At 35.7% G+C, this 13,729-nt stretch overlaps 1 protein-coding gene across 1 annotated transcript; it reads left to right on the top strand.

Annotated features, from left to right (window-relative positions):
• The first annotated feature begins 2,457 nt into the window (after positions 1-2,457).
• Positions 2,458-3,119, top strand: LOC131180676 (vegetative cell wall protein gp1-like). Its single transcript, XM_058148033.1, has 2 exons — positions 2,458-2,949; positions 3,111-3,119. The coding sequence occupies exons 1-2, from the start codon at positions 2,458-2,460 to the stop codon at positions 3,117-3,119; spliced, it is 501 nt and encodes a 166-aa protein (XP_058004016.1).
• Positions 3,120-13,729: the final 10,610 nt, after the last annotated feature.

The following is a 13,729-nucleotide window of genomic DNA, read 5'->3' as shown; positions in this document are numbered from 1 at the left end:
GTGGAATCCTTCCACCTGATTTAACATGGCAGCAAAAGAAGAAATTTCTTTTTGATGTGAAGGATTATGATTGGGAGGAACCATTTTTGTTCAAGAGATGTGGAGATGGGCTGATTAGAAGATGTTTAGCTGATGAGGAGATAGGGAATGTTATCAAAGATTGCCATTCTTCACTTTATGGGGGTCATATGAGTGTGACAAAGACTGAGAAAAGTTCTTCAAGCGGGGTTCTTTTGGGCACACTTGTTTTAGGTTGTGAGGAAGTTTGTAATTGTTTGTGTTTGGTGTAATAGGATGGGTAATATCTCTATGTGAGATGAAATGCCCCTCAAAATATATTGGAAGTGGAATTATTTGATGTGTGGGGCATTGATTTCATGGGACCTTTTCCATCGTCCTTGGGACACAAATACATTTTAGTTGGAGTAGATTATGTAAGCAAATGGGTTGAAGCTATACCATCTCCAACTAATGATGTAAGAGTTGTGATTAAATTCCTTAAAAGTTCATTTTACAAGATTTGGAACTCCACGTGCCATTATAAGTGATGGAGGTTCTCATTTTTGCAACCATCAATTTGAAAGATTATTGCAAAAATATGGTGTGAAGCATAAGGTTGCAACACCCTACCATCCACAAACTAATGGTCAAGTGGAGATCTCCAATAGAGAGCTGAAAAGAATTCTTGAGAAAACAGTGAATTGTTCGAGGAAAGATTGGTCACTAAAGTTAGATGATGCTCTTTGGGCCTATAGAACAGCCTTTAAAACTCCTATCGGAACTACCCCATTTAGATTGGTTTATGGGAAGGCTTGTCATTTACCTTTGGAGTTGGAGCATAGAGCATATTGGGCCATAAGGACACTGAACTTTGACTTAAAAACTGCAGGAGAAAAAAGAATGCTGCAACTAAATGAACTTGAGGAGCTTAGATTGGACGCTTATGAAAATGCCAAGCTTTACAAGGAAAGAACTAAGAGATGGCATGATAAGCATATTAGGAGGAAAGAATTTCAAGAAGGTGATGTTGTTCTCCTATACAACTCTAGGTTAAGGTTATTTCCAGGAAAATTGAAGTCAAGATGGTCAGGGCACTACACTGTTATAAAAGTATACCCCTATGGAGCTGTTGAGATAGGCAATGAGACCTTAGGGACTTTCAAAGTTAATGGGCAGAGATTAAAACATTATATTGTTGGAGAACCCACGCAAAAGTTTGTAGAGGTTTCATGGCTTGGTTCTCCAGTCAGGGATACTTAGGAGAATTGGAGTGGAAGGTCAAGCTTAAGACCTTAAACAAGCGCTTCTTGGGAGGCAACCCAAGCGTATCCTTTTATAGTTAATTAATTTCCATTTAATTTCATTTCAGTTTTCACCCCCATTAATCTCAAAAGTGACATTTGTTTATCTTTTGTAGGTCATTCATGAAGATGGGGCAAGTTTACACTTGTGGCAAAAACAAAGAATTGAAAAGAAGCAAGTATAAGCAAAATTCTGCACTTTATGCAGTGCCTGTGAACAGTAACACCTTTAAACTTGTGCTAAATTGCTGATATTGCAATCTACTTGATAGCGCATGTTTGATTTTGTGTTTTGTGTAAATTCTGTGAAATGCAACTTGAATGAGGATCAATTTTGATATTTAGGACTGATGAGAGCTTTATTGAAGTGCAAAAATAATGTTTGTTAAGTTTCACCTTTTAGTGTATATATAATTTTGTAGTCTGATAGGAATTTGCATGCTTTTGTTTGGAATTGCTGCTAATTTTTGAATTCTGCAGATTTTGGTTACTGTATATGCTACTGTTCATGCTATTAAAAAGGTCAATTTTTACATCTTTTCTGCAATTCTTGGTTGATTGGAACTTGTCTCAAATGCTGCTGAAAATGTGCTTTTGGTATAAGTTTAGAAAGGAGGCCATTTCATTAAATGTGCCAAAAGGTAGTCACAATGGGTGCTTAAAATGAACAATGATTGTAAAAAGCTAAATGAACATGTGCTATGCTTACTAAGTTTATGAGAGAGATGAACTTAAATCCCTCAATTTTATGGTGTTTGTGTGTATTTGGTAATTGCTGAGGGTCATGATAGCATTCCATAGCTTTTGGACTGTTTTTGGTAAGCAATACCACAATTTTTCTCAAAACCTGCCGAAACTTGCTGATGACATTGCTTGTTAAGCAGAGTCTTAAGCAAATTCTGCTGAACCTTATGCCTAACCCTAAGCATGGCCCAGAATACCACATGTCTACCCCACATTTTAAAAGGCCCAGCACTTCCGCCAATTTTCCAAAAGCTTCGCCCACACTCCCGATAAACCTCATCAACTCCTTTCTCACGCCATTTCTTCCGGCAATTTTTACAGGAAACCGAAAGGTTTCTTCCTTTCCATTAAAATGGTAAGAACTAAAATGTGGTCTTCCCACAAACCCAAACTCAGCAAATTTCGACCTAAAATGGGTACTCCATCTTCATTGCCCACAAACCCTAACCCCAGCCCCAGTCCGCCACTCCCTCAGTCACCGCCACCACAAACGCCGCCATTACCACAATCGCCACCACCTCAGTCACCGCCACCACCCCCAAGCCAAATACCACCTCTCATTCCGCCGACTCCCCTCTCGCCGCAATCCGAGCCGCCAAATGAAACACCAATTCCCGACTCCCATTCCCCAGAACCAGCGCCTGAACCTGTGCCTACTCAAACGAAAACCCAAGGCAAAACAAAAAAGGCTGCAAGTAAACCTAAGAAAACCCCTGTCGGAAAACGGAAACGAGTACCCTCTGTTCCTTTCGACCTGAATTCTCCACCTCAGCCGTCCTCTGAACCAGTTAGCAAAAGGACCAGGTCTTCCTCACAAACTCCAGCACCAGTGACCCAAACACCAATAACTCAGTCTCCCTTACACTCTCCAGCACCTGCGTCATCTGCAGATACTATAGAGGAGGTAATTTCTCCATTACCTTGGGCTTTTAGGGATATGGATATGAAAAAGGCCTATGAGAAATTACTTTCTAAAACTATTTTGGCAAACAAGTATATGGATGAGCAGATTTTGAAAGAATTAGGCATTTATGATTCTGTATTTGCCTATTTGGATGTTGTTAGCTGGACTGATTTTGCTAAAATTAGGGAACCAGTGTACAAGGATCTAACCCTCGAATTTTTGAGTTCCCTAAGGTTGAGTTTCAAACCAACAGTGCCTGAACATAAAGATATGATATATTTTCAATGTGCTGGAATTGATAGGGAGTTAGACATGGCTGCTATGAATGCAATTTTTGGTTTTCAGGATTCGGGGTATAAAAACATTGAGTGGCGACAAAGCTGTTTATGACCCTGTTCAATTCTGGAAGGATATTGCACCTTTTGGGGGTTATTATAGACAGAGGACTGCAAAAGCCTCTAGGATAGTTGACCATGTATTGAAATACCTCCATAGGTTCATTACTTACACTGTTTTAGGAAGGGGACACAGTAATAGTATTGTGGGTGCTGGGGATTTGTTTCTCTTGTGGTGCATGAAGGAGAGAAAACAAGTAAGTACAGCCCATTTCATAGCTACTCATTGGCACCAAATTGTCACAAAGCATACTAAAGGTAGTATTGTTTTTGGGGGGTATATAACTGCTATAGCAAACTCATTTAGCTTTGATGCTAGTCTATATAAATTGCTGCCAGTTTCTGGGGAATCATATATAGACAGCACAATGTTGCTGCATATGGATGTTTGTGAGAAAATAGGCCATACCTATACTCTGTTACAGCAGCATCCTGATACCACTGGTACTGCAGACGTGGACTTTTGCACCAGCAGAACCACAACCAACCTCTACCCCACAGTTTTCAGCAGACATTTTATCCATCTTAAGATCCTTGGAATCCAGAATAACAAATTTCACTGTCCAACCATCTGTTCCCTCACCTGACACCACAGAAATTCTTGCTACCTTGAAAAACTTAGAAATCAAAATTGAAGCCATGGGTCAGGAGCAGGTTAACCAAAAGAAGAAGCTAGAAAAGAAACTTAAAAAGAGATTTTTATCTCTTAAAAAGAAACAGAAGCAACATCAACTTCAAATGCTAGAGCTTTACAACAAACTGGCCCAATCCTATAACAATTTATATCATTGGGGCCAAGCCATGTTTCAAGAAATGAAAGACTTAACAGAAAACTTGGAAACTGCTTCTGAAGCTTCGGATCACAATGAACCTACTGCAGAACTGAGCGGACCCTAATGCAAAGAACAAAGGCTTGATAGCGTAACTTGATCGATGAGATAGTTTTAATTTCTGTTTTAAGTTTATTTTTGTAATTTGTTTATTTTAATTTTCAAACTTTGGTCATGGTTGTAATACTTTGGTAATTAGTTTTTATTATTATCTCTGCACTTCTTTCCTTTAGTTTACTTTATTTTATTTTATCTTCTGATATGGACATAAATACTCTGTGAATGTTTCTTGGTTTAATTTTTGATTTAACTGTTACATTTTATTTCTTTACACTCTTTCATTTTCTTGAACATTATTTTTGCACTTTATCTTTTCTTCAATCCTAATTTTGTTGACATTGATGAGTTGCACAAATTTTCTTTGAGCCACACCTGTTCCACATCAGTTGGAGGTAATAGCTTACCCTTACACCATTTAAGCTTATAGTATGTTACCAATGCTTATGCTTTCGCTTTACCCTACGCAGTAGGTTAAGCAACATCTTAAGCAGTGTAAACTCATACATTTGGGATACTTTTTCACATTTTTCTCTCTAAAGCTTCATTGTTAATATCATTTTGAGCTAATTTTGGAATTCTTGAGCTTATATTGATTTAATCCCCAATTGTATAAATTTCAATAATTGAGTAATTCACACAATTTTGCCCATCTTTGCATTCATTTTAAACATTGAGGACAATGTTTCATTTGAGTTTGGGGGTGAGGGCAAAATTTCTTCAAAAAAAAAAAAAATTTGAAAAATTTTCATTCATTCATTTATTGCATTTCATTCATCCATATATAGATAATCCATACACTTATACATATACCACACACATGTCTATACTCATACACATACATTTGCATATAATTTTCATATAGATTACACTTAATTTCAATTTGAATTATGCATTCATTTTAGGATCATGCATATCATAAAAATAAATTTTTACCTTGTCCTTAGAGGATTGAGAGTTGCTTTGAAGAGCAATTGAGCTTACTTTTAGAAGGGTTTGATGGATTGAAAGTTCTAGATAGGTGCAAAGTTATTAGATTCTTGCTTTAGTTTATATCTTCTTAGCCAAGGGCCACCCAATCAATTGCATTGACTTTGAGTGCCTAGAGAAAACTCTAGGGTGAGAAGTAGCTAATTGATGTCTCACCAATCCTAGAACAATCTTTCTAAACCTTTCAAGGCGAAATCATAGCATGCACTTGAAAAAGAAATGATCTAGGCATTCTTTGAATTTTAAACCCATATTTTAGCCTTAGCCAACCTCACTTCAAAATTTCCTTTGAAACCAATTTGAGCCTACATTTATCCCTCTTATTTCTTTGAAACCCACATTAATGCCTAGCCATAAACCCAAACACTTACCTACCCTCCATGAGAATAATTCTTTGAGTGATAGATACACTTAAAAAATAATAATAATAATAATAATTAGTTGGGAGAAGTGATTCAAAGTAAAAAAAAAAAAAAAAAAAAAAAAAAAAAAAAGGCTAGCAAATTCAATTATGGTATGTAAAGTAATTCACCACCCAAATACACAAAGAAATGAGTTTGGGGGTGAATTGAAAGGGACAATTATAATTCAAAGTCAATGTTATTTATGTAGTCCCTCTAAAAGCTTCAAAATTATATGCTAGCATTGGTGAATAGTTGTAAAGTTCCTTCTCCCAAATCCTTCCTGATTCAAAAAAAAAAAAAAAAAAAAAAATTTTGTGTGTCTTGATCTTTTAATAATTTGATTATTCTCATCCCTTTCTTGTTAGCCACATTATCACCCCCTTAGCCCCATTATAACCCTTGAAAGTCCTTTTGATCTTTTGATGGTGTTTTGCTACATTAGTGGAGATTGGAATAGGAGAATTGCCTATGGGATTGTGATATCATTAATCCATTCATTTACTTCCATCATTATTTGAGACACTTTAGTTTGTGGATTACCCTATAGTCTATTTAGGCATGATTATTCTTTGTGATTGATTGGTATGGGCTTGATGATATGGATAATTGACCCAAGGCTAAGCGGTGATAACTTTAGTAAGGATTGAATTCTTTGTACCTTGAAAGTGGGTATATGGTTTGTTGGTGGCTAAAGGTAAGCTTGAGAGTTTGGATAAGTAATTTTCATAAATTTAAGATAAGGTACCCCAAATTGCATTAATTATTTTTTAATTTGCTTGAGGACAAGCAAAGATTTGAGTTTGGGGGAATTTGTTACACTCATTTCATATAAGCATTTTAGGGTAGTTTTGCATCCATTTTGCCTTAATATCTTAGTGTATTTTATGTTTCTAGCTTTATTTTATCTTATTTGTTAACTTTAGAGACTTTATATTTGATTTTTCATAATTTTGTTATTTTTGATAGGATTTTGTGGCAAATTGAGGATCAATGAGTGCATTAGGAAGTGATTTGAAGAAATTTGGGATTCTTTAAGCATGGAGGAAAGTTGAAGATATCAAGCCTTGAAAGAGCAAACTAGCCGAAATTTGCTTGAGACCTTGCTTAAGGTCATGCTTAGGGTAAAGCGGCAATGCTTAAGGTGCAACACAAGTTAAGCATTAGCAGAAAAGTCCATTTTACTATAAGTCTGCCGAGATTTGCTGAAGGTCTGCTTAACCTTAAGCAGACAGTGCGACCAGAGGCTAAATTGCTAAGAAGCTGCTTAGGGTTAAGCCGAACCCTAAGCAGAATGCCCAGAACGTGAATAGTGCTGCTGACTTGGATAATTTTACACCTCATTTCCTATCCACTCCTTGTCTTTTATTTACTTTTAGGGTAACTTTTAGGGACCATATAAATTCATCATTTCCTTATTTTTGCCACAAGAGGAAGGGGAGGAAAAACAAAAAGGAAGGAAAAATTGAATAGAAAGAGAGAGAGAAGACGCCATTCTCTCTAGGAAGAGGAGCTGCTGCACGAGTTTGGAGCTCCAGAAACCAGAGACCTTGGTTCTTCCCCCTGGGTTTTCCCATTTCAGTCCTTTTATCATGTTTTTTCTTTATTCTTCCATCTATATTTCTTGTAAATACCATCATGAGTGAGTAATTTCTTTAGATTTCAGAGTTGGGAAATATGTTTTAGATTAATTTGTGGATTTGGATTGGGTATTTCCTTATTTTATATAAATATGAGTTTTGATTCCTTCCTTGTGTGCTTGATTTACTTGCCTAATGTTGGTACCCATTGGGTATTGTGTTAATCTTTGATTGAAGGACCGAAAGGTGAAAGTCATTGATAGTTAATCAAGGATTGGAACTTAAAATCACCTAGATTTAGAAATAAACTAGGACTTTAAGAGGAATTAATTATTGGTTACAAAACTTAATGGGTTTTAAAATAATCAAATACATACGAAAGTAGATTTGGTTATTTTAGAATACTCTTTGATTTGCTTGAAAAAGATATCAAAGGGATTTAGAATCAATTTCCTTCAAACTCTATTTTCTTTTAAAAATTGGAATGCCCAAGACAAATCCCAATTAATTTATGCATAAACCCCCAACTCTGGAATCACTTTTACCATAATTAGACTTTTGCTTAAATTACCCATTGTTAATTTTAGTTTAATTGCGAGCTAGAATTAGAATTTATTTGTTTGCTCTTTACCCATTTCAATTGGATTAATCAATTTACCTTGCTCATTTACATTTACTATTTATTCATTAATCATTAGCCCAAATAATCGCTTCATTCATAGTTTAGTAATCAAACAGCAAATCCTCGTGGGAACGATACTTGATTCATCACTTTATTACTTGAGACGACCCGTATACTTGCGGATTAGTCACATCATCCCACATGTATATTCATGTCACTTTTATGTTTAACAATTCATTTTGATTAACTTCATATCATATAACAAGTCATTTTATGAACCTTTCTCAAGGTCGAGATTTGATGTCTTAAGTTCACCTAACAAATTGGTCAAGGTGTGGCCATTGTTTGGCCACACTCCCTTCATGGAAGTTGTTTCTCTATGTCTTATCTTTGTTTTCCTTTTTGATTCATGTCATTTGAAATTTTAGAACTCAAGTTATGGTCAAATAACCACAACTGATTCATGGTTTCTTTCTGGGTCCAGATTCAGGCAGATTCTAGAGTCCATATTTCCCTAATTATTTGGACATGTCACAATCACCTTTAGACCTAATGTTCTTCATAGAAGTTATTACCCTATGTCTTATGATCACTCAGAATTTTGAATTACATATTTTCAAGTTTTTTAGAATTATTTATAACCAATTAATTGGCCTGGACACAGGTACCCTGTGTCTACAGGATTCCAGGTTCAGGTTAGTGGCTTTGACTCCCATTTTAGAGTTCTTACACTCAAATTTTGAGAAATGTTTCTATATCAAAGTTGAAGTCCTTCTCTTAGGTTTCCATAACAGTTTGGCTCATCCCATTTGGGGTTTCCTAGTGGGAGATATGCTATAAAAACTATTCTGAGGTCAAGTGGTGTTTTAGTCAAATTCCAGGTTTTGATGTGCTGACTTGTTCTAGCAATTTGGCCTAGTTCCATTGGGTTTTGGGCTCTGGTCAAAACATCAATATTATAGATCTATGTCTTATAAAAATTTTAGCATTAGTTTAATTACATTTCTAATTTCTTTGACCAAGTTATGACATTTTTTCCAAAACTAGTTGGGTGAGCCTAAGTTCAGAAATTTTGGGTAGTTTGGTTCTGGATAATTTTGTTGACCTAAATTTTGCTAGCAATTTGATTTGGTTAGAGGCAATTCTGGGTTCTGTGTTCTCCATGAAAATTGTGCACCTATGTCTAATCTTTCCAATGGTATAAAACTCAGATCATTCTGACCTTTCTAGAGTAAGTTATGGCCATATGAACAATTACTGTTTATTTGGTCATTTTTTTGGGTCCAGATTAGGGTTATCCAGATTCAAACACTTTTTAGGTCAAGTTAGAGACAGTTTTTGAGCATGATCTCCTCATGAAAAATGGGGCTTTATGACTCTAGTTTCATCTCCAATTGGCCTCACACCAATTGGAGCAACACAACTCTACTTATAGCTCAAAAACTACACTAGACTCATAGGTTCGAATTCCTGCATGAAAATTTAACACTCCCAATTCAATTTCTCCCAACTCCCAAACTTTAATTGGCATTCAAAGCACTTTTAATGGTCAAAAAAATCATCTCAACATCATTAATTTTAAGCCATACATAAAGTTTCCAAAGTTAGGTAAAAAACCCTAACTTCCATACTTAATTTACATGCAACATATACCAAACTCATATCCAATCAATTTGTCTATCACATGTGCTCATAAACAACTCTAATAAACAATTAATTCAATAAAAAATCAACAAATCCTAACTCTTTTAATGGCTACCGAAAATTAGGGTTACCCTTTTTTTCATGATTTTCTTTCAATTTTATAAAATTTCGACTCATTTTTAACTAGAATTCAAAGTTTAATGAAGGAGGGAAGCATAATAGTGCACTAACCTCTTTGGAGCTCAACTTGACCTTGCTTAAACTTAAATTTTCCTTCACTTATTAGCTGCCACTTCTCAAGGTGAGAGATTAATTTTTTATGGACTTATGAAAAATATGGGAAGAAATTAGGGTTTGGTGAGCTTAAGCAAACAGAAATGGAGGAAGGTGACTAAGAGAGGGTTTAGGCCATAAGGAAAACCAAGGGAAGAAGAAGAGCTTTTTGGTCAAATTTGTCTCTTATTGTGTATTTATCTTCTTAATATTGAATTAAAATTTTAATCATGTCATTATTCCATCATGCTCAAATCATGCTTAACTCATCCTTGTATCATGCTTACATCATAATTAATTTCATTTTCTTTTCTTTCTTTTTCTTTCTTTCATTGCAAATTCTTGATTTTTAATTTATTTTCAATATTTTATTCTCTCTCTTTCTGACTGACATTTAGGTCAAAATTCATCACTAGGGATAAAATGACTAAAATGCCCTTCGTTATCGGGTTATATTTGTCTGTACCGATTAACTAATTTTCCTGAATTTTCTTTAACATTTTAATGTCATTTAATCTTCATAAATCCTCTAATTTAGTCTAAAAAATTATCTCATAGGGTTCCTCGCAGGTCTGGGGTCGGCAACTGTCTTCACAGTCGCTTCCCAGTACGGTCACCCATCACCGTGATCCTGGCTCATTTAACCGAATTATACTTCACTTCTTTTACTTTTCTTTAATTTTACCTAGTCTTTATTCAGCCAATTTATGTTTCCTCACTCTGGTTTAAGTGTAGTTCCAGACATCCTAGCTGTCTGAATAGATGTTAGTCATCGAAATAATAGAATATACGGACTACCTAAAGTGAGGGCATTACATTTGCAGTCTTCGCATGTGGGAAATACCTTGCTAGAAAAGCTTGTTAGAGGTCTTCCCAAGTGGTGAATGTGCCAGCTGGTTGAGAAAGTAACCACTTTCTCGCTCTATCTCGAAGGGAGAATGGGAATGCTCTGAGTCTTATAGCTTGATTAGAGACCCCATTCATCTTGAATGTGTCACATAGGGCAAGAAAGCACTGGAGGTGGTAATATGGATCTTCTATGGGTGAGCCCCCAAACTAGGTCTGTTGAATCATCTGGAGCCATGCCAATTTTAATTCAAAGTTGTTAGCCTCCACTATTGGTCTCATAACACTGGGCTGGAATCCTTAGATAGATGGAGCTCCATAGTCTCTCAAGAGTCTTGGCTTGTTGTTGTTATCGGCCATGACTAGAGTTTCTAGATTTCCTTGATCTTGTTCTTGGTGTCTTTTTTCTCTCCTGATAGCTTGCAGAGTTCTATCTATCTAGGGATCCAAGTCCAAGACTTCTTCTTCTAGCTTTGCTCTGGTCATACACCAGACCAAATACCTGAGAGAAAATAAAAGAAATAAAACAAATTAAATAAAACTAAATAGTAAATACAAATGCCTAAATCAGCTAAATTGCCTACCGCTTAATATTACTAAAACTAAAATCCCCTGCAACGGTGCCAAAAACTTGTTTGTTAGTTTTATAACCACCCCAAGTGCATGAATTGCTAACAAGTAATAAAGTGATGAGTAAAGTATCATCCCACGAGAAATTTAGTTAGCAAGTACCAAACTACACTATAATTTTAACTATTTAGGCTATCGAATATGTATGAAGAGTGGATTAAATCTATTCTGTATACTGAAAATAAACTTTGAATAAAACTATCTATTTAAGCAATTTCAGAATTAAGATTTTATACTGTAATCTCATTATGGATCGTAATATTGTCTATTCATTGGATTGAGGATCGTCACTTTGATGGAAATTAATCCTAAAATATCTTAGGTTCTCTCTCAAGGCACCTAAGGTGTGTTTCGATTAGAGCTAAACCCTACTTTCATTGGTGATTAGTTCTAATAAAAACCCTTTAAGATCTTTGATTAATTACGGAACTCCACAAAGGTTTTTAGCCTATCTCTAAGTCAGATTTTCTAGGTTCAAGATCCTGATTCTCTAATATTAATCTTCACCTTTCAGTCCTTCAATTAATATCTGTAATCAATACTAAGTGGGTGCCAACACATAGCATGTATTAAGATCACAAAAAATTGGATCAAAGAATGAAACTCAAATCCAATAAATAAAACTCAATATTTATCCATAATAATAATTACAAATGTTACTCTCCTAATCCCAGAATAAGGGGATTACTCACTCATGGTGAGTTTAACAAACATAATAGAAATAGAGTAAAACAACATGAACAGTCTGCTTAAAGAAATAGAGCAAAAGAATCGATGAGGGTTTTCTACAGCCTTGGACTCTTGGAACTTCGGCTGAAGGCTCCCCTCTTGTGATGATGCTCTCCTCTTCAAGACGATTATGAAGAATAATGTGTGTGTGAAGTAAAAGCTCTCTCTCTATTATCTGCTGCCTCCATTTATAATAATTGGCCTAGGGTTAGGTTTTTAGAGTCCTTAAGGCATAAAGAGTCTCTTTTCTCTGCAGAAACTAGAGTTGGAATCAAATTGGGAAACTGGCTGCTGCACGATACACAGCCCGTGTGTCACTACATGGCCCAGGGCCATGGAACTTACTGGAGTTTGAATGGTTGCATCTTGCATTGGCATAGGAATTTACACGAGGCATCAGGTAGTTACACGGGCCTGATTACACGGCTCGTGTACTTTTGTTCTTCAGAAAAATCTTCAAGCCTGGCCTGGCAGAGACTTACACGGGTCTCCATAGTTTACACAGGTCATGGTACACAGCCCGTGTACTTTGTTTCTTTCTTGGCTCTTTGGCTTTCTCCTGGCAGTAGGTTACACGGGACTATGGCTTTGCTTACACGACCTGTGTAATGTATATCAGCAGCACTTCTCAATCCTTTGGCCTTTCCAAGCCCTCTACTTTACTCATATGCCTTGGGATTTCTTCAAAATACCTTGGAACATACAGAAAACATAGAATTCAGAGCTTGGTAATAGAATTTACAAAAGTTGATGAAATTGATGATTATGTATGAGATTACTTATCTAAATGGTATGAAATGTTATACAAATTTACTTAAAAACATCTATACAATACAAGTGCATCAGCATTCTTTCGGAGTCTGCTTTATCAAGACTTAGAAACATTCCATTATAAATAGGGGTGAGCACTATTTGATTTGAATAAAATAAATTGAACTAAATTTCCTTAATTTGATAATTTAGTTCAGTTTTGATATTTGTTTGATTTAGTTCGATTTTGTTTTTTTTTTAGAATTTTGATTATTTAAATTTAGTTCAGTTTTGAAGAGAAAAAAATTCGATTGAACCAAATCGAATTATGGCCAATATGCTGTGTTTTGGAAATTTAATGTTAAAATCCCTAATCCCATTCCCATAACACATATTCTGCTATGCTAAGACGCCATCTCCTCCTCTCTAAGCTGTATCGTTTCTTTTCTTCTCATTCCTAGTTGTTTTCTTCCTCCATAAACACATTTGCTTGTTTTTCTTCTTATTCTTGTTCTTGTTGTTCTTCTTCTTCACAGTTCACACTCAACTCTCCAAGAGACAAACCCACTACCCATGGCCACAACAACAACCCACAACAATAGACCCAAACCCATTTCCATCTCCTCACTCCCTTGAAGCCTTGAGGCCCTTGACTACCCACTTCCTCACGGCTACAAAAACTCATTATAACACCCCCATACTAAGTAGTCTATACATTCTACTGTTCTAGTGACTAGTATCTGTTCGGACAGTCAGGATGTTTAGAACCATATTTAAGTCATCTAGAAAATCCATAAATAAAAATTAATAGAAATCACATGAAGGTAAAATGGAAATAAGAAAAACAAAGTCTAATCGGTTAAATGAGCCGAGGTCTCGGCGATGGGTGACCGACTCGAGAAGTGACTGTGAACTCAGTTGCTATCATAAATTCGTGTGGGACTCTATGATACCCTAGGCTTATGGATAATTGCAAAACCAATGGTAATGTGAAAACCACAAGAAAGAAAAGGAAACAAGTTCAAATAATTGA

Source organism: Hevea brasiliensis, chromosome 6, assembly GCF_030052815.1.
Source record: "Hevea brasiliensis isolate MT/VB/25A 57/8 chromosome 6, ASM3005281v1, whole genome shotgun sequence".
Lineage (NCBI taxonomy): Eukaryota > Viridiplantae > Streptophyta > Magnoliopsida > Malpighiales > Euphorbiaceae > Hevea > Hevea brasiliensis.
The sequence above is the reverse complement of the archived record's forward strand: the minus strand, read 5'-3'. Positions and strand labels throughout refer to the sequence as shown.

Excerpts from the sequence above, each read along its gene's own strand:
- LOC131180676 (XM_058148033.1), top strand. The coding sequence starts at position 2,458 with ATGGGTACTCCATCTTCATTGCCCACAAACCCTAACCCCAGCCCCAGT.